This window comes from Bos grunniens, chromosome 3, assembly GCF_055505025.1.
Source record: "Bos grunniens cultivar Pamir isolate PY7600 chromosome 3, Bosgru_T2T1.0, whole genome shotgun sequence".
NCBI classification, from domain to species: Eukaryota; Metazoa; Chordata; class Mammalia; order Artiodactyla; family Bovidae; genus Bos; species Bos grunniens.
Window position 1 is genome coordinate 21129401 of NC_141167.1, and position 27085 is coordinate 21156485.

The window sequence follows — 27085 nt, forward strand, 5'->3', positions numbered from 1 at the left end:
TTGAGATTGCATCCAAGTACTGCATTTTTGGACTCTCTTGTTGACCATGATGGCCACTCCATTTCTTCTGAGGGATTCCTGCCCGCAGTAGTAGATATAATGGTCATCTGAGTTAAATTCACCCATTCCAGTCCATTTTAGTTCGCTGATTCCTAGAATGTCGACATTCACTCTTACCATCTCTTGTTTGACCACTTCCAATTTGCCTTGATTCATGGACCTGACATTCCAGGTTCCTATGCAGTATTGCTCTTTACAGCATCAGACCTTGCTTCTATCACCAGTCACATCCACAACTGGGTATTGTTTTTGCTTTGGCTCCATCCCTTCTTTCTGGAGTTCTTTCTCCACTGATCTCCAGTAGCATATTGGGCACCTACCAACCTAGGGAGTTTCTCTTTCAGTATCCTATCATTTTGCCTTTTCATACTATTCATGGGGTTCTCAAGGCAAGAATACTGAAGTGGTTTGCCATTCCCTTCTCCAGTGGACTACATTCTGTCAAATCTCTCCACCATGACCCGCCTGCCTTGGGTTGCCCCATGGGCATGGCTTAGTTTCATTGAGTTAGACAAGGCTGTGGTCCTAGTGTGATTAGATTGACTAGTTTTCTGTGAGTATGGTTTCAGTGTGTTTGCCCTCTGATGCCCTCTTGTAACACCTACTACAAACATACAAACAGTCTGGTTTTTGCAGATTGACACTTTGACTCCTTCGGCCCCTAGCCAGACTTGTGCTGAGTCCAGGGATCAGCTTGAGATGAAAGCTTAAAATCTTTTCAGTCTTTCCTGAGCATGCATTTCACCCTGGGCTTTCTAATTTACTTTATATACACAGGTGTTTGTTATTACCCTAATTTCCCAAAGAAAGTCTCCCTTTTCCTGCCCAGATCTCAGGTAGTCAATTGTATGTCTCATTGCTAATCCTGTGCCCAGGTGGCTGTGGGTGTTTGGGTCACCTTACGGGGTTTTAAGCAGTGCTTGCTGCTTTTCCCCGTTGAGAAGATTCCAAGTTAGGTGAAATAGAGAGGAGTTCCTTGTGTCAGTCCTCCAGGTACCCCTAGATGAGTTAGAACAGATGTTAATAATTTACAAGTGATATCTACTCTGGTCCTTCTGGTACCAGGGGCCAGGGTCCCACTCTGGGATCCCAACTGATGTCTTCACGATTGCCTCCACATCAATGAATGAGTAGGGTGAGGGCAACTAAAAATGCCACAAAGCTTTCCTGCCATTTTTAGGTTGACTTCTTGATTCAGTTCTCATGGTTGTTGTAAATCTTCTATTTTCCAGAGCCTGACAGAAGTGGTTCTGACAGTTTCTGCCTGTTTTTCAGGCAGAAAAACTGGGGTTTCTTTGGGGTAATTTTAGGTTGGGAACTATCTGCTCCACCATTTTGCCTATGTTGTCTTTGACTTGAATTTAATTTTTATCTCCCTAACGATGAACCATGTTGAGAATAGTTTCATTTGCCATATTTGCTTTTTCTTTGCTGAAATGTCTATTAGGTTTCTTGCTCATTTTTTTTTTATTGGCTTGTTACTGAATGTTTTCTCAGATATGTTTTGCAAATATTTTTCCTCCTGTGTGATTTGTTTTCACTTTTTAAACCGTATCTTTGGAAGAATAGTTTTTAAATTTGATGACGTCTGTAAATTTGTTCTTTTTTAAACTTATGCTTTGCTGTGTTATCTAAGAATGCTATCTAACTCAAAGTATAAAAATTTTACTCTTGTATTTTCTTTTGAAGTTTTATACTTTTAGATTTTATAGTTAGATTTATAATCCATTTACAGTTATTTTTCATACATTGTCTTTGATATGCCTGAGGTATGGGTCAAAATACTTTTCTATATATTTTTTGTATATGTGCATCAAGCAAAGGTTTTAATAGGGATTAAGAGAATGTACTTTGATTAGTATGGCGCCTGGGTTTGACTCTTGGCAGGGTAGGTCAGGAAGAATCTGTCACAGGATATGGACTTCTCTTCACCTATTAAATTACCATTCATATGGGATAAGACAACTTGTGTTTCAAGCCCAGGTTTTTAGCCTGATAGACACGTTTTTAGTGTGTAGACTTCTGTTTTTTAGCTGTGAATCCTTTGATTACTTCTAATCCTGTTCTTGTGTGTGTGTGTGTTAGTAGCTCAGTCGTGTCTGACTCTTTGCAACCCCACAGACTGTTGCCCACCAGACTTTTCTGTCTATGGAATTCTCCAGGCAAGAACTCTGGAGTGGATTGCCATTCCCTTCTCCAGAAGATCTTCCCGACCCAGGGATTGAACCCTGATCTCCTGCATCACAGGCAGATTCTTTACTGTTTGAGCTACAGGGAAGTCAAGGAAAAAGTCCTATCCTTAAAGCATAATATAGTATAAACACAACACTAGCCTTGTGTATAGTTAAAGTTGTATCATCTTTCAGCTAACTTGTACATCTTATACATCTTATACAAGCTAACTTGTATAAAGTTAGCTTGAGATTTGCTTTAGTGTTATGGGGGACGGAGATAGTTCTGACCGAGAGAGGGAGGACTCTGTGAGGACTCAAGAGAAAGCAATAAGCTCTAGAGTTGGGAGAGCATGTAGAGATTTTGTAGTCAGGCAATTTTCAACCTTTTATTTGATAGTTGAAATTTACATGTCATATAGTAGGTATGTTATTGTTACAGTGTTGCTACAATAGTTAAATACAAATTATGTGTAATTTCTGGCATGCAAGCTGTAATTCTGCCTTTTAAAAAATCTCACATAAGAAACAACATTGTAACATAAGTGAACCGACTGTATTGTAGTATTTACCAGGAACTTGCTTTCATTTAATTAAGAGTATACTGATTGAGTACTTTAAACCAATTTCAAGTAATTTGTGACACAATTCTCAGTTGATCAACATGTGTGTGTGTTGGTGGAATCATACTGAAAGTTTTTGTTTAGTTTGGTGGTTCTCAAACTTTAGTGTGCTTTGGACTTACCTAGAGGGCCTGTTAAAACACAGATTGCTGGTCCCCTCCCTGAGATTTTCCAATTTAGTAAATCTGGGGTGGGGCTCTAGTTTTTGCATTTCTAACAAGTTCACTGCTGATGCTGATGTTCCTGGTCTGGGGACCACATTTTCAGGATCACAGCTTAGGCCAACTTTCACCTTACTTTTTCAGTATTCTAGGGGCAGAGTTTGTCCTTTTTAAGATAGCCTATTCACTGTTAGACAGTTCTTCCTATAATTAAACCTACTTCTCCTTTTGTTATTTTTGTCCAGTATTTCTAGTTCTGGCCTGTGAGGTAAGAAGTTTACTCTTCCTATAACAGAAGAAAGCCCTCATGTAGTTGAAGAAAGTTATTCATGTCTCCTTTATTTAATTTCTTTTATGTTAAGCATTTATAGTGTCCTAATAGTTATTGTTTCTTGATTTCCTACTTTTGTATTCCAGTCCCCTGTAATGAAAAGGACATCTTTTTTGGGTGTTAGTTCTAAAAGGTCTTGTAGGTCTTCATAGAACCGTTCAACTTCAGCTTCTTCAGCGTTACTGGTGGGGGCATAGGCTTGGATTACTGTGATATTGAATGGTTTGCCTTGGAAACAAACAGAGATCATTCTGTTGTTTTTGAGATTGCATCCAAGTACTGCATTTTGGACTCTTTTGTTGACCATGATGGCTACTCCATTTCTTCTAAGGGATTCCTGCCCGCAGTAGTGGATATAATGGTCATCTGAGTTAAATTCACCCATTCCAGTCCATTTTAGTTCACTGATTCCTAGAATGTTGACGTTCACTCTTGCCATCTCCTGTTTGACCACTTCCAATTTGCCTTGATTCATGGACCTGACATTCCAGGTTCCTATGCAATATTGCTCTTTACAGCATCGGACCTTGCTTCTATCACCAGTCACATCCACAACTGGGTATTGTTTTTGCTTTGGCTCCATGCCTTCATTCTTTCTGGAGTTATTTCTCCACTGATCTCCAGTAGCATATCGGGCACCTACCGACCTGGGGAGTTCCTCTTTCAGTATCCTATCATTTTGCCTTTTCATACTGTTCATGGGGTTCTCAAGGCAAGAATACTGAAGTGGTTTGCCATTATGGACCTAACAGAAGCGGAAGATATTAAGAAGAGGTGGCAAGAATACACAGAAGAACTGTACAGAAAAGATCTTCACGACCCAGATAATCACAATGGTGTGATCACTGACCTAGAGCCAAACATCCTGGAATGTGAAGTCAAGTGGGCCTTAGAAGGTATCACTACAAAGAAAGCTAGTGGAGGTGATGGAATTCCAGTTGAGCTATTTCAAATCCTGAAAGATGATGCTGTGAAAGTGCTGCACTCAATATGCCAGCAAATTTGGAAAACTCAGCAGTGGCCACAGGACTGGAAAAGGTCAGTTTTCATTCCAATCCCAAAGAAAGGCAATGCCAAAGAATGCTCAGACTACCGCACAATTGCACTCATCTCACACGCTAGTAAAGTAATGCTCAAAATTCTCCAAGCCAGGCTTCAGCAATATGTGAACCGTGAACTTCCTGATGTTCAAGCTGGTTTTAGAAAAGGCAGAGGAACCAGAGATCAAATTGCCAACATCCGCTGGATCATCGAAAAAGCAAGAGAGTTCCAGAAAAACATCTAATTCTGCTTTATTGACTATGCCAAAGCCTTTGACTGTGTGGATCACAATAAACTGTGGACAATTCTGAAAGAGATGGGAATACCAAACCACCTGATCTGCCTCTTGAGAAATTTGTATGCAGGTCAGGAAGCAACAGTTAGAACTGGACATGGAACAACAGACTGGTTCCAAATAGGAAAAGGAGTTCGTCAAGGCTGTATATTGTCACCCTGTTTATTTAACTTCTATGCAGAGTACATCATGAGAAACGCTGGACTGGAAGAAACACAAGCTGGAATCAAGATTGCTGGGAGAAATATCAATAACCTCAGATATGCAGATGACACCACCCTTCTGGCAGAAAGTGAAGAGGAACTAAAAAGCCTCTTGATGAAAGTGAAAGAGGAGAGTGAAAAAGTTGGCTTAAAACTCAACATTCAGAAAACGAAGATCATGGTATCTGGTCCCATCACTTCATGGGAAATAGATGGGAAAACAGTGGAAACAGTATCAGACTTTATTTTGGGGGGCTCCAAAATCACTGCAGATGGTGATTGCAGCCATGAAATTAAAAGACACTTACTCCTTGGAAGGAAAGTTATGACCAACCTAGATAGCATATTCAAAAGCAGAGACATTACTTTGCCAACAAAGGTCCGTGTAGTCAAGGCTATGGTTTTTCCAGTGGTCACGTATGGATGTGAGAGTTGGACTGTGAAGAAAGCTGAGCGCCGAAGAATTGATGCTTTTGAACTGTGGTGTTGGAGAAAACTCTTGAGAGTCCCTTGGACTGCAAGGAGATCTAACCAGTCCATTCTGAAGAAGATCAGTCCTGGGTGTTCTTTGGAAGGAATGATGCTAAAGCTGAAACTCCAGTACTTTGGCCACCTCATGTGAAGAGTTGACTCATTGGAAAAGACTCTGATGCTGTGAGGAATTGGGGGCAGGAGGAGAAGGGGACGACAGAGGATGAGATGGCTGGATGGCATCACTAACTCGATGGACGTGAGTTTGAGTGAACTCAGGGAGTTGATGATGGACAGAGGGGCCTGGTGTGCTGCAATTCATGGGGTCTCAAATAGTCGGACACAACTGAGCGACTGAACTGAACTGAATAGTTATTGTAAGAATACTGTAATATGTAGTTACGTTAATACTGCCATAACAGTGTTTTATTTGTAACCTTGTTTCTCTCCCTGTATTTTCTGGGATACTATCCAGGCCAGAATCCTGGAAGTCATCCTAGGTTCCTTCCCTTCCTTAACTCCTTTTTTTGCCAAAGAATCATTTGATTGTAGAAATGCTAGGAACCAGATAGAAATTTGATCCAGTTTAAGCAGAAGGGGGCAGCTTAAGGGTACAGTAATATGCTATTGAACCTGCAAAACATGTGATTTGGCTGGGTCTCTCATAAGTGACTAGAAATGGGAACTAGAAAATTGCAAGAAGTAAGTTAGTTTGGAAGTTATGTTATAGAAAGAAAGTTCCTCTTCCCATGTCCCTTTTCTTTCTCTCTTAGACTGTGTGTTTTATTTGCTGCATTCCCTTTTCTTGTCTTTTAATAAATTCTTCAGTAAATCCAATAATGTTCTACTGTTTTTAAAAGTCCAGTCTAAATACCATATGTACAATAGATAGCCAGTGGGAATTTGCTATATAACCCAGGGAACTCATACCAGGGCTCTCTAATAGCCTCGAAGGGTGGGAAGGATTGGGAGGTGGGAGGGAGGTTCAAGAAGGAGGGGACATGTATACCTATGGCTGATTCATGTTGTTGTATGGCAGAAACCAACACAATATTGTAAGGCAATTATCCTTCAATTAAAAAGAAATAAGTCCAGTCTAGCTAGCTGAGCAAGAGAAGCAAGGTACAGAATAGTTCATAAAGAGGGATCTATTTATGTACTCAACTCTGTTCGAAGCCTGGATAGTAATTATCCTGGGGAGATAGTGTAGTGACTGAAAGGGAGCACAGGGGGCTTTCTGGAAAGTGCTTGGGTATGTTTCTTTTTTTTCTTTTTAAATCTTGATGGTGGTTACATGGATATGTTTAACTTGCAAAAGTTCTTTAAGTTATATGCTTAGTTATATGTACTTTTATGAAATGAGTAATATACTAAAGTTAAAAGGATGTCCTGGTTTAAAAGTTAAATTTCATTTCCCATTTAATTAACATTTCCTTCCCTTTGCAAAGTTTTGATAGGAGAGACTTGGAATAAGAAGGTGCATAATCTGCTTTCATTTTTCCTCTCCTCTGACTTCTTTTCTTTGGTACGTTATAGGGAATAGGGAGATTGAACAGGATATGACTTTCTTTTAACTGATGCTGATCTAGTCCTGTTGGTTGTCAGTCCTTTTGTGCCTAAGACTAACTGTTCATCCATACAGTGAAACAGGCATCCAAGTGCTGGCTCTGTCTTGTTGCTCATTTGTAAGTTATTTGGGGGAGTATTTTCCTTTCCATTTTGCCTTCATATAGGATATTCCGTCACCTTGGTATCTTGTAAGGCCTCCTCACTTCCCTCCACCCACAGCTGCTTGCTGGAGTGTTGCCTCTGTGAATGGCCAGCCCTTTTGGATGGGTTACCAGCTTTAGTGCCCAAACCCTGATTTCTTCATGGTTTCTACTTGATGCATAAGTACTGTTTCATCCTTGTCACACCACTTGGTGGTAATATAGGCTGCTGCCTTGACGCTTTCTCTTTTTGCACTGACTTCTTCCAGCTCCCCTTTCTTCCTGCTCATTCCTGATGCAGTTGCCTGGACACATCAATTGCTTCATGGTTGTTGTTGTTTAGTCGCTCAGTCATGTCCAACTCTTTGCGACCCCGTGGACTACAGCACTCCAGGTCTCCCTGTGTCTCACCATCTCCTGGAGTTCACCCAAGTTCATGGCTATTGAATTGGTGATGCTATCCAACCTTATCCTCTGCTGCCCTCTTCTTTTGCCTTCAGTCTTTCCCAGCATCAGGGTCTTTTTCAATGCTACCAATAATGGTACAGTGCCTCACTATCCCCCATATTCTTTTATCCATTTACTACCAATTTAAAAAATACTTTCTTCTCGGGACTTTCCTGGTGGTTCAGTGGTTGGGACTTTGCACTCTCACTGCTGAGGGCCCAGGTTCGATCCCTGGTCAGGGAACTAAAATCCTACAAGCAGCGCAGTGTGACAAAAAACAAAACAACAACAAGCAAGAAAACAACTTTTCCCCCTTCCTCTTCAGCTGTTTTTCATCAACCTCACTCTTTTTATGCTGGGGTATTTGTCAATTATATTCTGGATGGCCACTACCAACGAGTATTTGTGCTTTCCTGCATGTGAACCTATCTGTCACAGTATGTGAGACCAGAGGCTTTTAAAAAAATCTTTTCTCCAGGAGGTAGACGTTTCTCTATTTCCTGTGGCTTTTAGTATTGCTGTGGTACTAGGTACTTGTGTCTTGTTTTTAAAATGGCAGGTAATGTACATTTCAATTATTTCTCTTCATGCTTCTCAGTTTTTTTTTGTACTGTCCAGGTCCGATTGATGTGCTGCTTATCTCTATTTGTTGTAGCTTCCTTTATTGAAATGTAAAAGATAGGCCTCATTTGCCTTTTTTAAAAATAATATTTTCTCATCTAATGCTACTAATTAGGTGGGTGTTTGCTTTAGAATGTCTGCATCTTGATGATGCTTACTGGTGAGGAGGAAGTGGCATTGGGATGGAGTGGGATGGGCTAGACTAAAGGCAAAGGGAAGGCAGGCACTTCATATTGTCTGTATTGCCTCCTTTGTACTATTATACTTTTTCATTGAAAACATATATTTAGCTCCTATTATAGAAACATAAGGTCTTCCCTCATGGCTCAGATGTGAAGAATCCTCCTGCAAAGTGGGAGACCTGGGTTCAATCCCTAGGTCAGGAAGATCCCCTGGAGGAGGGCCTGGCTACCCATTCCAGTATTCTTGCCTGGAGAATTATACACATATGTATTACAGACATACAAAGAAGGCTCTGAGTTTTACTTAAGCATTAATTGAATGTTAGGGATATTTATAACTTTGTGTGACAGGTATTTTATTATTTATGATTTTTAAAAAACTGAAATATGCTTTTCTTTACTGGATATAATGTGACTAAAAGGAGAAAAGTAAATAAACATAAGTAGACATGTACTCATTATGAATAATATATCCTGTCAAAGTGCCTTATTGTGTCACCTTGAAATCTCATCCCCTACTTTTCCTTTGGGATTTTGTAATCAATGTCTCACATCATTCATGGCATACCGAAACAGTTGTCACTAAGAAATTTGTTTCTGGCTTCAGCTGTTCAATAGGAAGTATAAAATGTTGGCACTTTTTAACTGTAATGAATGTTGTAGAGATGTTTAAATATAAAGTTCTTACACTTTCAGAAAAGACGTTAAAGTTTTATGTGTTTTACTTTTTTTTTTCCTTTGCAGGATGTGGTAACTGGACGTAGTCCCCTGCTCTTCAGGAAGCTCAGTAATCCTGACATATTTTCATCCACTGGAAAAGCTAAACTTCAACGACAACTTAGTCAGGATGACTGTAAGTTACGGAGAGGAAGCCTGGCCAGTTCTTTGTCAGGTAAGGAACTAATTTTTTTTTTTTTTTAAGAGTTTTGGGACTGTGTTGTCAATGTTTAAGGGTGTATTAACTTGGCATCTTGACAGCTTCTTCTGTGGTAACAGTCTTCTGTAGAACACTTGTGAGTAAGGCTGTCTTCCTTTGCTGTTTCCTCATTGCATCTCTTAATCCTAACCTCATAAACCTGCTAGATATTTCTTGATTGACCATTATTACTGGTTATTCCCTTTCAATATAATTTTTGCTCTGTGTTTATTTCTTCAGACTTCACAAACTTTGCTACTTCTTTTCTTTTTTTTTTTTTCTATTTCTGAAATCCATTCCAAAGGCCATAATGTCTCCCTACCTCTTCCATAGAAAAGTCTTAAAAGATTCAAAAGGAACAATTAATACAAGGAAGTCATGCCTAAATAGAAAGCAATTAAAACATGGCATGGTTTTAAGCAGTCAATAGAGTATGAAAAAAGAATCTATTTGACTTTAGTTGAAGAAGGAAAAGTAATCTTATTACATTCCTTGGCCTATAGTGAAGAGTATCAGTTTCTTTTTACTTTTGCTCCTTTTCAGGGCTGTTCCTTTGGTTTTCTCTTCTCACTCCTCTATTGAGATTTTTATTTTGTCTGTCATGTTTTAATCACACAGAGCTGTTTCTTGTTTGTCTCTTTTTCCATAGTGTTCTGCTCTTCTTTCAAGGATGTGTTTTATCTTCTCATTCCCTATGAGTAAATAGATTTTTACTTTTTTAATTAAAATTTTCGTTAAGCTTTCTTTTTTTTGGCTCGCTGTGTCTTCATTGTGGCACACGGGGTCTTCCCTAGTTGCAGAGCACAGGCTGTACAGGACGTAGACTCTCTCTAGTTGTGGCATGGGCTTAGTTACCCTGTGGCACGTGGGGTCCTAGTTCCCTGACCAGGAGTCAAACCCAGGCCCCCTGTAGTGAGAGTGTGAGTCCTAACCACTGGGCTGCCAGGGAATTCCCTCTTTATTCTCATTTAATGGAGTTTCCAGGGGGACAGAAGATACAAATATGTGGTCATTCAACCATTTTTAACTGGGAATATTTCTTAAAAATAGGCTCTTGAAATCATTTTAAGAATAATTATTAGAATTTTTAAGAAGTTTTTTTCCTTGAGTTATTTGTTTACTAAAGGGCTAGTTGCTCTATTTGTTCATATTGTTCCTTTTGTTTTAAACTATTTGTGTTCCTCTAATTCTTGACACTTCTTGGTAAGCTTCAAGCCCTTACTAGTATATGTCCATACGGGTTTCGTCTGCTGTTGTGTAAGTCTCTTTCCCCATTAGGCACTTATTTTGAAGAGAGATAGGATTGTGATAGTAGCCTTTGGATATGTAGATGGGAAGTTAACAAACTAATTTTCCTTTAGGTTATATAGCTACACATCTATAGGCAAATCTCCTGGAGAGCTTGGCAACATTTGCAGAAGGAAGAAAAGAAACTAGGCAGGCTCTACTCCAGGCTTGTGGAGGTTTTGAATAGAGAACCAGTATTATTTTTTGTGGAGGGTTTTATGGAAAGACTTCTCATTAAAGCATGCATTTGAGAGCAGACTTGAGAGAAAGCTAGATTTTTTTTTTTTAATTTTGTTTCTGATGAAAAATGTAAAATATACCAGTTATAAAAAATTTGAGTGCAGTAACATGCTTCATGTCAAAGGTGAAAATCTTTACTTTCTTCTCGTTTCCCTCCCTCCAAACCATTTATATATACTCCATTATATTTAAATATACATTTAAAATTTTATGTAAGTATATAAACTTTATTTTAAAAATAAAAATTGAGATCATATGCTATATACTTCCTTTCTGCTATTTTCACTCAACTGAGAACATTGAACATTTTCTCCTGGCTGCAATGTTGAGCTGCCTCATTATTTTTAATGGGTTCAGTATGTCATTATGTGGAGATATTATAATTTCTTTAATTTGTAGTGATCATTTATTTTATCCCTCATTTTATTATAGTGAGAGCATTGCTAGGGTTAACTTTCTGGTCTACTTTTTTTTTTCCTTTGCATTCCTACAAATGGAATGCTATGTCCAGGCTTACTCAAATTATAATTATAATAGGTTTTGCTAAATTGCCCTCCAAATAAGTTCCGTCACATTTTGTTTGCAGTAAAAGGGTATGTTACAGCAAAAAAAAAAAAAAAAAAAAAACCCAACCTACTTTTTGCTCATACCTCTTTATAAGAGTGGTTACTTCTCTGACGAATAGAATTTTGTAGGAAGAAGAAGAGTTTTTAAGTAAATTGGTGATCAAGTTAAAGCCAGGTGAATATGCAGGGCAGAATATTGAAATTGAATGAGTGAATGGGTTTGGAAAAAGTAGAAAGAGATGAGGCCAGAGAGATAATATGGATTTATGGAGGATCTTTTTAGAGTTTTAAAAGTGTAACTTAGGACTTCCCCGTCAGTCCAGTGGTTAAAACTCTGTGGTTTCCCTGCAGGGGGTGTGGGTTCAGTTTCTGGTCAGGGACCTAAGATCTCGCATGCCACATGGTGCTGCCAAATAAAAACAACAAACCAAAAAAACAAAACTAAAAAAGCAACAAAAAGTGTGGCTTAATTGTTTAAACAGTAGGGAGTCATGAGAAGGGGATGACATGACCATATTTGTTTTGATTAGATCACTAACACCAATGTGAAGAATGGTGTGAGGGAAGGGATTGAAATAGGACTTGAACCTCAGCTAGAAAGTCATTGCAGTTCTAGGTGCTCAGTCTTTATAAATGACTTTCTTGCAGTCTTTCAGTAGGATTAAGGCATTCAATCAACCTGGACTGAACACATGGAATCTGGCAAGAGCAGCATAGATTCAGTGTTTGTCTTCTGGAAACCTAAGGGCTAAACTTGTCTAGGAGAAGCTTCCAGCTCCACTGTTACCACACTGAGTTGATGAGAAACTAGGTAGGATGGAAGGGACTGGAAAACTAGTGGCCTTCTAGGTTGGGTCTTAGGTTGGAACAAGCCTGTTAGGTTGGAAGCTGGGCCCTGGCATGGTGGTGGATATTACAGAGAATTTAAAATCATCAACTCAGTTCAGTATTCCACTTGGATTTCTCACCACCGCCAACATAGGTGGAATTTTTTAGAGGGCTGCAGATCCTAAAATGGATGTGGAGGGGCTTCACTTTGTTTTGGATCAATGTACTTTTAATCCATTTGCTGTCATTGTATTTTTTTCATTTTGTTAATTAATAATTTGTTAATTTTCCAAATGTTGTGTTTGAAGGCAAGCAGCTGCTCCCCTTGTCCGGCAGTGCACACAGCAGCGTGGGACAGGTGACTTGGCAGTCTTCAGGAGAAGCGTCCAACCTGGTGCGGATGAGGAATCAGTCCCTCGGACAGTCTGCGCCTTCTCTTACCGCTGGCTTGGTAAGTGTTAGTACAGATTGCTCCCTTGCTCTGTGAACAGATCCTTGGTTGTCATTTGTCATTACCACAGCTATTATTTTTCCTTCAGGGTTTGGCTAGATTAATTTCTCAAAGCAAACAACGGAAAAGAATGGAATTTAATAGACTATATTCTGAATGCTCTCTCATGCTGTCACTGGTACTGACTATGTAATGCGAGTCAATAAAAAGATTCAGTATGATTTGAACCTTAATGGATAAATTTCCTGAGAAAGAGCTTTGTTATGGAAATGATTCTAAATCTTGTGAAGTTGTGTTGCTTCCGTATATAGCTCTGTGGTATACATATTTAGTACGTGTGGATAGGGAACATGTTTTACACAGAGTAGGCAGGCACTTCAGTATATATTAAGTGAAAGAACGAGCCTCTTCTTTGTCTAGCTTTGTATAGTAGACAGGACCTAACATGTTAAGCTGTATAGTCTGGGCAGGTTGTCTTCTGCCTATTGTTGCATCTTGTACCCTTTTACCCTCAGTGGCCCTGCCTATTTACTTAGGGAATCCATTGACTTTCTGTTGATCTCAACCCTCTTCCCTCTATCTGTAAGACAAGGCAGACTAGTAATTTGCAGGATATGATAACAGAAGCTTGTTCCCATTAAGATAAGTTCATCTACTCTTTGGGACCATAAATCTTTTGGGTTGGCATAAAGGGAGTAGAAAGCTTTGTCCATTTGTTCATCCAAGAAAGTGGGGATGGGGGAAGAAGTCTGCTTATAGCAGGTGGGAAGTTAGTTTTTGGATCAAAAGATTTCTTGATATGACCTGAGGTTTGTGATTTTAGGCTACAGGGATAATTGGCATCATTTATGGAACTTCCCCAACTTTTTATTTTGAAAATATCAAACTTGTATAAAAATGGAAAGAATGGCAATTAAACTTACTTAGATTGACCAATTTGGTTGTAACTTTATATTTTGTCACATTTGTTTTATCTGTGTATATATGTATATATTTTTTCCCCTGAAGATTTCAAAGCAAGTAACAAACATTATGCTATCGCACCCTCAAGTATATTTCCTAAAATCAAGGGACAGTCTCCTAAATAACCACAATATATAACGGACCCTTGAACAACAGGGATTTGAACTGAGTGGGCCTAATTATATATGGATTTTTTTCCCATTAATACTACCAGATCCGTGGTTGGTTGAATCCTGGAATGCAGAACTGTGGATAGGGAGGACCAGCTATAAATTTATACTTGGATTTTCCACTGCATGGGGATGGGGAGGGATTGGGAGATGTCAGCACCTCTAACCCTTGTGTTGTTCAAGAGTCATCTATATTACCAGATCTGAGAAGTTTAACATAAATTTAATTAAAAAAAATTCAGATTTCTCCGCTTGTTTTCAACATGTCTATTAAAGCCCCACCTCTCTCCTCTTTTAACCTCTGGAACTTAAAAAAATCCATGCACCATTGTAGAGATTTTGATCCAGTGGGTCTGGAGTGGTCCCAGGCATCCGTATTTGCTTTAAATACACTCTTTTGAGAACTGCTGCCATTAAGGTAAAACTGAATGTTTCATTTTAAGGTGGTTTGTTGCAGAGGAAATTACTGGACTGAGTTTGCTGAATTCCTAGCCTAACAATTGAAGTAGAATATTCCTGAATTAATTTTTTTTTTAAAAAAAAGCTTATTGAAATATAATTTACATATGATAAAATTACTCATTTAAACTGTACAATTCAGTGATTTTTAGTATATTCATAGATTGCAGCCATCACTGCAGTTGGTTTTAGAATATATTCATCATATCAGGAAGAATTCTTAGACCCTTTAGTTATCACCTTATTTTCATCTCTGTCTGCTGCTACTGCTGCTAAGTTGCTTCAGCTGTGTCCGACTCTGTGCGACCCCATAGATGGCAGCCCACCAGGCTCCGCCATCCTTGGGATTCTCCAGGCAAGAACACTGGAGTGGGTTGCCATTTCCTTCTCCAATGCATGAAAGTGAAAAGTGAAAATGAAGTCACTCAGTCGTCTCGGACTCTTAACGACCCCATGGACTGCAGCCCACCAGGCTCCTCTGTCCATGGGATTTTCCAGGCAAGAGTACTGGAGTGGGGTGCCATTGCCTAATATACTTTCTGCCTCCATAGATTTACCTATTCTATCCATTTCATATAAATTGAATCCTATATGTGGCCTTTTGTAATTGGCTTCTTCCATTAAAATGATGTTTTTAAGGTTCCTCCATTGTGTAGCATGTATTATGTCACTCCTTTTTACCGCTGAATAATGTTCTATCGTATGAATATACCTTATTTTATCTGTTTGTCAGTTGATTGACATTTGGGTTGTTTTTTCCTTTAGACTATTATGAATAATGAACATTTGTTTACAGCGTTCATATGGACAGTTTTCATTTTTCTTGGGAGTGGAATTACTTGGTCTTATGATAACTGTTTAAATGCAGCAGTGTTTGATAAACTGCAGTGTATGATGATTTTGGTTTCTTCACATCTTCATCAGCATTTGCTATTGTCTGTCTTGATTTTAGTCATCCTAGTGGTTCTGAAGTGATATCTGTGGTTTTGATTTGTGTTTTCCTAATGACAGTAAGCATCCTTTTATGTGATTATCGGCCCTTTGTATATCTTTTGAAGAAATGTGTATTCAGACTCTTTGCTCATTTAAAAAATTGGGTTATTTGTCTTTTCATGGGTGTGTAAAATAATTACTTCTCTAGAACTGAATCTAGTTATGTCTTTCCTCCCAGGGATCTGCCTTTTGTTTCCTCTTGTGCTTTTCTTCCTCAGCAATTTACTTACTTATGGTAACCTCAGGCTAGTTCCTCCTTTTCCATTCTCGTAATCAAGGATTTCCAGTTGCATATTTTATGTTTGATGGCACATTTGATAGTTAGTGTTGAATACTTTCCTTGCTTTGACTTACTGTACACTGAATATACCTTGATGCCACCCCAGCTTCTGTGGCATTTCTAAAAAAGTCTGTCCTATAATGTATCCTTGTTGTTAATAGAATCATGGCCATATACAGCCCACAGATCCATATATAGTCTGCAGACCCATATACAGTCCACAGACCCAGCCTCCAGAGAATTTTTGGGTCTACAAGATTCACATATAACAAAAAACCAATTTAAAAGTAATAAGACAACATTTAATAGAATAAGGAACTAAGGGGACAGGAATTGTCTTAGGTGTAATGATTGGGGAGATAATTTGCAGGAGGTTAGATTTGACCAGAGTCTGGAGAACAATTAGCCAAAAGCCTGAGTGTAGCAACTATTTTCATTTTGAAGCCATCTGGGTGATTGTGTTTGTGAGATTTTTGGACTTCTCTCTCATTTCCTAGTATCTATTGAGAGGATTTCTCTGAATGTCCATTTTCCCTATATATGTAGAAACTATGATTTCAATTAGTGGTTTCTAAAGCATGTATAAAAAGAATCATCCAATCATATTACTATATTGTATGTTCCTAGGGATAGGGAAAAACTTAGATGGCATCTTGTCCAAGATTAGTTATTCATCTTAAAATATATGCATGGTTCGATCCCTTTTTTGTGAAGATTCCTTAGAGAAGAAAATGGCAACTCCCTCCAGTATTCTTGCCTGAAAAATCCCACAGACAGAGGAACCTGATGGGCTACAGTCCATGGGTTGCAGAGTCGGACATGACTGAGTGTGGCACATATTTGTTCAGGAACTGTTGACCAAAACCTCCCACCTAGGCCAGGCACAATAATATCTGCTTGCCTGAATTGTCTCACAACAGGAGGTTCCCATAAAGAACTCGGTGCTGCTCCCCAAAACTAACCTGGAGAATTTGGGAAGGCCAAAAGGAGGAGGGAGGAGATGGTGTGTCCAGCCAACTGTCCAGAAGCCCTCACACTGGAATCCATCTTGGCTGAGAGAGGCACAGGCCACCAGGAAGGACTCTGAGTCAGAGGAAATTTGGGCCAAGCAAGATGAATGGCCAGAGACAACCCGGAAACTAATCCTGTTACTGTAAAACCTGAGACTGTGAGCCATGTGGCAGAGCAGTTCTCCTGGGTTCCCTTACCCTGCTGCTCTCCACCTGGGTGTTCATTCCCAATAAAGTTTTTTGCTTTTTGCCTGCATGTGTCTCCTCAGACAGTTCATTTCCAAGTGTTGGACAAGAGCTCCACTCTTGGGCCCTGGAAGGGGTCCACCTTCCTACAATATATATACATATCCTTATATACTATAAATTATATGATATACATATATACATGTATATGTGTCTTAAGACATATATATATATAAGAATATATATATAATCTTTAAGGTTAATTCCTGCTTTGCTTTCTCATGAATATGCCAAGTAGTATCTGCAACTTTGATCTTTGTCTAAGACTCACTCATCTGTTTATTCTGCCTCTGTGTTCCCCTAAACCAGTTCTTCAGCTGTTAACTAGCACCATGATCCCCCTTCCCTGCCCCGATAGCCCAAAACCAGAGACCTGGAAGTCTATTTTGACTCTTCCTTTCCCTTATTCTCCCCTATCCAATCACCCAGTGAATCCTAGCTCCAAACATTTCTAAGAGGGCTACCTTTTTTCACCTTAGACTTTTTTCACCAGTCTAAGCCACATTTGCAATCTCTTTGATCATTGCTGGGACCTCATTACTGTTAATTCATTCTTTTTCCTTTCTAACCACTCTCCACTCTAAAGTCTATTCTTTCAAAAACAAAATCTGATTTTGGCTATTCTTTTTTAGTTTTATCTTCTAAATTTTCATTTAGTTAATATTTATCCAGCATCAATGTTTAAAATATTTCCATAGCTTCCTGTAACAATTATCATAAAATACAATAATCGGTAATTATTGAATGGATGAATTTTCATTGGTATTAGCAAATTGTCAATGAGAAATTGAGACCACAGATGGAAAGATGAGGCTTGGATGATTTTTCTCTGAAATCAGTCTATTGGGTTCAAGTAATTTATACTGAGGTTGACCTAACCCATGAATTGTGCCAGACGTTCAGATTTTAATAGAAGGGCTGTACATACCAGGAATCTAATTGGTAGCATTTGACTAATTCTTTCTTTATTGGCAGACAGGACCTTCACAGGACTGATGCATGCATGCCAAGTTGCTCAGTCATGTCTGACTCTTTGTGACCCCATGGACTGTAGCCCTTTAGGCTCCTCTTTCCATGGAATTCTCCAGGCAAGAATACTGGAGTGGGTTGCCATATCTTTCTCCAGGGAATCTTCCCGACCCATAGATCGAACCCGCGTATCTTGCATCTCCTGCATTAGCAAGCGAATTCTTTACCAACTGTGGTTATAGGAATTGTCATTTACAAAGAATGGCTCTTTCCATCATCGTGTCCCTAGTTGGCATGTAACGTTGTACCCGGTACATAGTAGGCAATGTGTAATTATTCATTGAAGGAGTAAAAGACTTTTGGAATACCTTTGCTAGTAGTATTGCTGGTTGGATTAACACTTGTTTGAAATATAATGTCCACAAAAGAAGGTTGATTTAATGTGTTGGTACCAGCCTGAAATGATGTCACACAGACCTCTATTCTTATCCTTGTCCTAATTGCCATTTTAATCAATTTCTTGGATAAAGACACTGAAGAAATTACTTATTACATATGCTGATGGCACATTTCCATTGTTGAATGTTAAATTCAGTCAGAGCCTCACAAACAAATGACGGTTCAAGAAGAACCAGCGCAATGAGATTTAACAGAGAGAAAAGTAACCTTTGAAAAGCCAAAGCACTGGATTGAAGGACTTACCTGGTGGTACATTGAATAGGAATCTGCCTGCCAATGCAAGGGACACGGATTTGATCTCTGGTCTGAGAAGATTCCATATGCCATGGGCAACTAAAGCCCATGTGCCACAATTGCTGAGCCTGTGCACCGCAATTACTGAGCCCATGCTCCAGCTGCAATTGCTGGAGCTTGTGTGCTCTAGAGCCCATGAGCCACAACTAATGAGCCCTGGTCCACAACTACTGAAGCCCACACGTCCTAGAGCCCACAAGCCACAACTGCTGAATCCTTACAGTGGAAGCATGGAATCCTAACCATTGGACAGCCAGGGAGTTTCCTATTATTGTTTTTATTTATTTATTCGGTTGCATTGGGTTTTAGTTGTGGTGCATGAGCTTGGTGGTTGCAGCCCAGCTAAGCATGGGCTAGGTTGCCTCGGCATGTGGGATCTTTGTTCCCAACCCAGGATCAAAACTGGGTCTCCTGACTTGGAAGGTGGATTCTTAACCACTGGATCACCAGGAAAGTCCCTATTATTGTATTCTTAACTTAAGTGTTTCAGCACTTTTTTGAGGTGACATAACTGGGGTATGCTTTTGAAGTAATTGAGAATCCAAGGGACTTCCCTGGTGGTCCAGTGGTTAAGACTCTGGGCTTCCAGTGCAGGGTTCAGTCCCCTGCCAGGTACGTAAAATCCCATATGCTTCATGGTGTGGCCAAAAAAAGCAGTCCAAGATACTCCTTTCAACCTTTCCCCATGTTTCGTAACTTGTATGATTATTCTTTAATTTTCACACATGGCTTCAAAGAGAAATACCGTAGTTTTCAGATCTGTATGTGGTTGTGTCACCACCACCACCAAAATCATGATACAGATAAAGAAAATCATGGTATGGAAATTTCTGTCACCCTGCAATGTTCCCTTGTGTTCCTTTACAATCAGTTCTTTCCCCTGCCAGCCCTTGGCAAACACTAACCTGCTTTCTGTCACTGTGATTTTTTTTGTCTTTTCCAGAATTTCTTGTAAATGGAATCATACAGCATGTGATCTTTTGCATTTGACGTCTTTCACTTAACATAATGGTTTTGAGATTCATCCACCCTGTTTTTGAGCATTGGTAGTTCCTTTTTATTGATGAAACAATTCCATTGGTCTGGGTATATCAGACTGTTTATTCACCAGTTGATGATCATTCGGATTGCTTCTCGTTTTTTGCCTGTTGTGGAGAAAACTGCTATGAAAGTTTGTGTACAAGTATTTGTGTGGACTTATGCTTTCATTTCTGTTGGATAAATACCTACGAATGAGATTCCTGGAATATATGTCAAGTGTCTGGTGTATGTTTATCTAGATGAGAAACTGGCATTTTTGCGTTCCCACCAGCAGTTGTTCCACATCCTTTTCAGTACTGGGTATTGTCATTTTAATTTTAGCCATTCTAATGGGTGTGTAGGAATATCTCATTGTAATTTTAATTTGCATATCCCTGATGACCAGTGAGGCTGAAAAGCAATTCAGCCTCATTAGTCATCAGGAATATATATATATATAGTGAAGTGAAGTCGCTCAGTCGTGTCCGCCTCTTTGTGACCCCATGGACTCCTCCATCCATGGGATTTTCCAGGCAAGAGTGCTGGAGTGGATTGCCATTTCCTTCTCTAGGGGATCTTCCCGACCCAGGAATCGAGCCCAGGTCTCCCGCATTGCAGGCAGACGTTTTACCATCTGAGCCACCAGGGATATATATGTATATACTTTAAAAAAATGAATTAAGTTTTTATTCAAAATTAAAAGCAGAATTTTAAAGAAACTTTATAAATTACATAAAAGAAAGTTAAGAGGGACAATCACAAGTCTGCAAAAATAATTACAAAAGTATCTAAGGCAAAAAAAAAAGAACCAGTATCTAAGGCAGCATGAATACAGACCATGTCACAGCATGGTGACCTAACTGTGATATAAATAAGACATAACTAACATTTGCACCAAGACCAGAATTTTTTAAAAAAGAAAAACATAACTTGAGAAGCTTAGTTCCGCTTGAGCTTCACTCAAATCCTTAATGGGTTTACACTATGTCATTGTTTTAAACAAACACATCATGTCAAACTATAAATTACATAGATGTGATTCTTTGAATTACTTGTTCAGATCTTCTGTCCTTTAAAAATTTTAGATTGTTTCTCTTATTATTGAATGTTACAAGTTCTTTGTATATTCTGGATACAAATTATATATCAGTTCAGTTCAGTCGCTCAGTTGTGTCTGACTCTTTGCAACCCCATGAACCACAGCACGCCAGGCCTCCCTGTCTATCATCAACTCCTGGAGTCCACCCAAACCCATGTTCACTGAGTTGGTGATACCATCCAACCATCTCATCCTCTGTCGTCCCCTTCTCCTCCTGCCCTCAATCTTTCCCAGCATCAGGGTCTTTTCAAATGAGTCAGCTCTTTGCATCAGGTGGCCAAAGTATTGGAGTTTCAGCTTCAGCATCAATCCTTCCAATGAATATTCAGGACTGATTTCCTTTAGGATGGACTGGTTGGGTCTCCTTGCAGCCCAAGGGACTCTCAAGAGTCTTCTCCAACACCACAATTCAAAAGCATCAATTTTTTGGCACTCAGCTTTCTTTATAGTCCAACTCTCAGATCTGTACATGACCACTGGAAAAACCATTGCCTTGACTAGACAGACCTTTGTTGACAAAGTAATGTCTCTGCTTTTGAATATGCTGTCTAGGTTGGTCATAACTTCCCTTCCAAGGAGTAAGTGTCTTTTAATTTCATGGCTGCAGTCACCATCTGCAGTGATTTTGGAGCCCCCCAAAATAAAGTCTGCCACTGTTTCCACTGTTTCCCCATCTATTTCCTATGAAGTGATGGGACTGGATGCCATGATCTTAGTTTTCTGAATATTGAGCTTTAAGTCAACTTTTTCGCTCTCTTCTTTCACCTTCATCAAGAGGCTCTTTAGTTCTTCTTCACTTTCTTCCATAAATGCTAAGTATTTCTTCCAGTCTGTGGCTTATGTTTTCATTTTCTTATCACTGTTCTGTACAAAAATCTATGTATAAAATTAGGCAAAGATCAACTGTATTTCTGTAACACAATGAAATTGAAATTACTATTTATAATTGCTTACAAATGAAATAATCCACTCCAGTGTTCCTGCCTGGAGAATCCCAGGGACGGCAGGGCCTGGTGGGCTGTCGTCTATGGGGTCGTACAGAGTCGGACACGACTGAAGCAACTTAGCAGTAGCAGCAGCACAATTGAAATAAAGAGAAATTTTTAAAAGTTATTTGCAAGACCAGTACATTTTATTTTTTTTTAAGACCAGTACATTTTAAAGTACAAAACATTACTGAGAGAATTTTAAAAAGACTTAAGTGATTGGAAAATATATGTTTATGGATTGGAAGACTCAGTGTCATTAAGATGTAAATTCTCCTATTGATCTATAAATTCAGTGCACTTCCAGTCAAAACCCAAGCAGTATTTTTCAGAAATTTATATTGAAATGGAAAGGGCCTAAAATAACGAAAACAATATTAAAAAAGAAGACCAGAGTTGAAGGAATCATCCCACCTGATTTTATGAGTCTCTATAAAGGAGATCAGTCCTGCGTATTCATCATTGGAAAAACTGATGTTGAAAATGGAACTCCAATACTTTGGCCATCTGACGCGAAGAGCTGACTCATTTGTAAAGACCCTGATGCTGGGAAAGATTGAGGGCAGGAGGAGAAGGGGACGACAGAGGATGAGATGGCTGGATGGCATCACCGACTCAATGGACATGGGTTTGGGTGCACTCCGGGAGTTGGTGATGGACAGGGAGGCCTGGCGTGTTGCGGTTCATGGGGTCACAAAGAGTCGGACACGACCGAGCGACTGAACTGAACTGAAAGGTACACTAACCGACATTGTGATCTTGGTATAAAGGTACACAAATCACTGAAACAGAATAGAAAATGTGGAAATAGACAAATATGCAGGGTAATTTAATGGTAAAAGATAGTCATTCCAACAAATGGTGCTAGAACAGTTTACATGGGGAAAAAAAATGTGCCTTGATCCTTACCCCATGTTATATATAAAAATTAAGTTGAAGTGGGTAATTGACAGTTGTAAGAGCTGAAGTTATAAAGCATATAAAAGAAAACAGGAGAAAGTCTGTGATTTGGGATGAGGCAAAGGTTTCTCAGGGCACAAAAAGCACAAGCCATAAGAAGGAAAAAGTATGACTTTATCAAGTAGTATAAAATATTGAAGTGTTCAATGTATTAAGAATTATAGGAGTACATGTTTTAAAAAGTGCATTCACTGCCTATTAACTTGAGAATCCCTCCCCTTCCACTCTTGGTTTCTTTCTTTTTTGTAAGAGGAATGTGTTTCTGATGCCACCTAGTGTCTTTTCAAAGGTATGAGAATACGGTTTCATCAGTTCAGTTCAGTCGCTCAGTCGTGTCCGACTCTTTGCGACCCCATGAACCACAGCACGCCAGGCCTTGGTATTCATCACCAACTCCTGGAGTTTACCCAAACTCATGTCCATCAAGTCGGTGATGCCATCCAACCATCTCATCCTCTGTCATCCCCTTCTCCTGCCCTCAATCTTTCTCAGCATCAGGGTCTTTTCCAGCTCTTCTCATCAGGTGGCCAAAGTATTGGAGTTTCAGCTTCAACATCAGTCCTTCCAATGAATACCCAGGACTGATCTCCTTTAGGATGGACTGGTTGGATCTCCATAAGAGTTTTTAAAATAAAAGTTGGGAAACTTTCATGAGATTTCCACAGAATATTAACAGTCTGATTGCTTGTTCTCAAGAATATTTTTGAGAAGCAAAACAATAGGCTAATTATCTTACCTGAACAAATTTCGAGCTGAATTTTATAAACATTTTTATATCTTTGTGATAGTTTGTAAAGAATGTAAGATGTACAACTTCAAAAATAGTGGTTTCCATATTTAAAAAAAGCATTTAAAATTTAAAAAATTTTAGATAAATTAGTTGATTGGTTAGGACTATTGGAAGACATCTTATTGAATTTATTAAGAGTTAGAATAAATGACAGTGTTTATGCAAGTATTTCATAAAGAAAAAAGGATTATTAAATCACTAGTTAAAAGTTATAGCTATAGATTTTGTTCTGTTTTGTTTTTGTTTTAAATTTTTTACAGAAAGTCTTTTAAATTGGACCATTAATGCTGTGTATTGTTGTGTATAAGTGTAACAGTGCTGAGGAAAGATAGAAAGGTGTTGATATTGGCACATTCTGTCATGTAAAGAAAATAGAATTACTGGAGATATTTGAGTTGGAGTAGGCTTCCCTGGTGGCTCAGACAGTAAAGAATCTGCCCACAATGCAGGGGATGTGGGTTTGATCCCTGGGTCTGGGGAAGATCCCTGGGTTGGGAATATCCCTTGGAGAAGGGAATAGGGAATGGCAACCCACTGCAGTATTCTTACCTGGAGAATTCTATGGAGAGAGGAGCTTGGCAGGGTACAGTTCATGGGGTCTCAACGAGTTGGACATGACTGAGCGACTAATACACACATTTGAGTTGGGGTAGAGAACTAATCTTTACTAGACCTTATACTTGGGTTCTTTTACATATATTATCCTTTATTTTCTCTGGAACATGAATTTTCTTCTTGTAAGGTAGACATAGTTACCTTATTTTATAGGTGAGGAAGTTCAGACCTGCAGAGATATATTCATTTGTCCATTCATTCCACAAATATTTATGAGGTACCCACTATGTATCACCACTGTACTGGATGCTGGTAATACAACAGTGAACAATACAAAGTAAAGTACTTCGCTATAGGATAGTGGGTGAATATTAGAATAGGGATTCAAAACTGGGTCTGACTCTCAGGTCTGTTTCAAGACTTGTAGGTAAGTAGAGAGGAAAGTCTTCAGCAAGTTGGAAAATTTGAATTGCATTTTTTTGCTTTGACTTGATACTCTTATTTTCTCAACTATTCAGATACTGAAGATTTTGATCAGGATTACATATAGGTAAAATTTTACTTGATTTTGATTACATAAAAATTTCTCTTTTAAGTTAAAAAGACTTTGTCTTCTTTAGAGTATGCAAATGAAGTTGAAAATGTGTTTAATTTTATCCTACATAAAATGGTTCTGGCTGGAAAAAGAACAGACAAACTATAATAAAGAGATATAGGCAAGATGTGAAATGGCAATATAGACATAGCACCTTTTCCTTGATAATAACCTGGTGCTGTTACCAACCCTAGGCCTGAAAGGGTGAGGGGAGGAAGTGACCCTTGGAACTTGGAGACAGAGGAGGCTGTGTGTAGAAGGTGACCTGACAGCATGACTGGTCATTGTGTGATACAGCCTAACACCACCCTGTGGCGACTAACCCAGGAGAAAAGTCTCCTCTACTCTGTCCCTTACCTTCTGTTCTTTCTCCAATCTCCTGCTGGTGCTACCTATTGGCTGAACCCATTTGAATGAAGAGGGCAAGGGAACCTGTTGACATGGGCCTGCATAATGAGCCTGCATCTGGAGCGACAAATGGATGGTATCTTGTACATCTTGCAATTATTTTAAACGATGAGCCTATTTATAATTTTGACTATGAATTATGTTGTTATATTACAGTTTTATTCAAAGTACTGCTAATTTTCTTTTTGGTAAACCTTTTTTTGAGTGTGTCTTCATCCCAGAAACCTTCTCTTGTAGTTCAGAAATTCTGTCATTATACAGTTCTGGTTCATTAAAATAAATGTAAATGTAGCATTTGCTCTGCCTTAAATTTGTGTGTGTAAAAACTTAAGTTTTTTTTTTTAAATAATGCATAGTAGCAAATAGCAGTTATTCTGTAAACTTTTCATAAATTCTGTTTTCAAGTGGGAAATCAGAGTACTTGATATGTCTCTTGGCCTCTTATTTGGAATATATTGTTCCCCTTGCTTAGATTGTTCAGTCAACTTCTGCACATCTTTTAAGATTCAGTTCAATGATTCCCTCTATTCTGAAGACTTTTGTGACTCCCCCATCCTGAACAGAGTTTTTAAACTTTATTTTTAGCACAATTAAACCTTATACAACCTTTCTTTCTCTATATAGGTGGTAGGCTCCAAGAATGTGAATGAGAAGATTGAGAGTGATTAAACTAGTTGACTCCGATAGAAGATGCATTGCTTTGTACAGATTGCTTAACTTTCCTGTAATGCTTTTTCTTTGTAAAATGGGAATAAAAAATATCTAAAATAGTTATTCTCTTTTTGTCTTAAATATTAAATGAATTTTTAGATGTAAAGTTTAGAACAATGCTTGGTACATAGTAAACTCTAGGAGACATTAGATAATGATATGATTATTGTTTAAATCTTCTCTCACCTGATAGTCTTTAAGTGTGTGTTTCTCTTTACACTTGGATTCCAGAGCATCGCACAATGCATAGCATGTAGTGGGTTCCTGTATACATTTGCACAGTAAATTGGTTTTGAGTATTCTGATATTCTTATTGTCTTAAACACTTAGTTTCTAAAATTGTGAATAGTTGTTTATTGAAAGCGTTATGAAGATTGCTTTCAACATTCTCTCCATGAACATGTCTCTTCATTTTTCTTTCCTCAGGGTTAACATTTGTAAATATTTGCTGGGAATCTTGGTAGAAGATTCCATCTATCACCAGATTTTATGTATTTTTGAAATTTATTTATTTTGGCTCTGCTGGGTCTTCGTTGCTGTGCACAGGCTTTTCTCCAGTTGTGGCAAGCTGGAGCTTCTCTCTAGTGGTGCTCAGGCTTCTCGTGGTGGTGGCTTCTCTTTGTTGCAAAGCTCAGGCTCTAGGGCATGCAGGCTTCAAGGGTTGTGGCACTCAGACTTAGTTGTTCTGCAGCATGTGGGATCCTCCTGAACCAGGGATTTCCTGCCAATGCAGGAAACACAGGTAATAAACTTTTTGATAGCAAGGTTAGTTTCTTACAAAAATTTCCTTCCATTCACTGCCTCTTGCAACAGCCATCTAACATAATATTTGCTGTTTATCTGTAGTAGTTGAGTCAACAAACGTCAGGTGAAATGAGTTTTTCTAAAAATTATCAGGTCTTTTTATGGTATATAACTCACAGCTTCCAAGTGAGTTGTCATTCTGCATTTTTGCAATGTGTCTTTTCTCCTCTGTAGAATATCTAGAGTACAAAACTGGTTCAAGCGTGTGTAGACTGGAAGCACTGGTGCAGACTGGTAGCGCTTGAAAGAGAGGAATGTTAAGAAAGAGTAGTGTGCTGTGCAGAAAAGAGTTAATAAGGCCTGAGATTGCTGTCCTTAAAAAGGCATGCAAGATTGGCCCTTGGTTAGCATCTGGAAATGCATGGTAAACTGCTTCTTACACTGATAAAGTTTTCCCAAAATGATGAGAGTGACTGGCTGTGTTTGAACTATCCAAAGAATGTGAATATCTGTGTTCCTGGAGGCCTGGAATTTTGGTATGCAGCAGGCAGAGTGTACCTGCGTAACCAGCTCCATTAAAAACTTGGAGCACTGAGTCTGACAGACTTCACTAGTAGCCAGTGCTTGATGTGCGTTGTCAAAGTCTGTTGCTGGAGGAATTAAATGTGCCTGTGTATCTTCACTGGGAGAGAACTCTTGAAAGCTTGCCTCCGTTTTCCTCCAGACTTTGTCATGTACCTTTTCTCTTTGCCGATTTTGTTTTGTTTCCTT

At 38.9% G+C, this 27085-nt stretch overlaps 1 protein-coding gene across 8 annotated transcripts in view; it reads left to right on the forward strand.

Annotated features, from left to right (window-relative positions):
* The window catches only part of MAST2 (microtubule associated serine/threonine kinase 2), a 207083-nt gene that overhangs the window by 17881 nt on the left and 162117 nt on the right, over nucleotides 1-27085 (forward strand). For 6 of the 8 annotated variants that reach the window (XM_086386186.1, XM_086386194.1, XM_086386187.1 and 3 more), the window contains exons 2-3: nucleotides 9060-9207; nucleotides 12461-12603. In XM_086386186.1, coding sequence (XP_086242312.1) covers nucleotides 9060-9207; nucleotides 12461-12603 — 291 coding nt within the window. Of the gene's footprint in view, nucleotides 1-1063; nucleotides 1196-8025; nucleotides 8072-9059; nucleotides 9208-12460; nucleotides 12604-27085 lie in introns of those variants that run through there. The other 2 variants (XM_086386215.1, XM_086386234.1) reach the window with 2 other exon arrangements.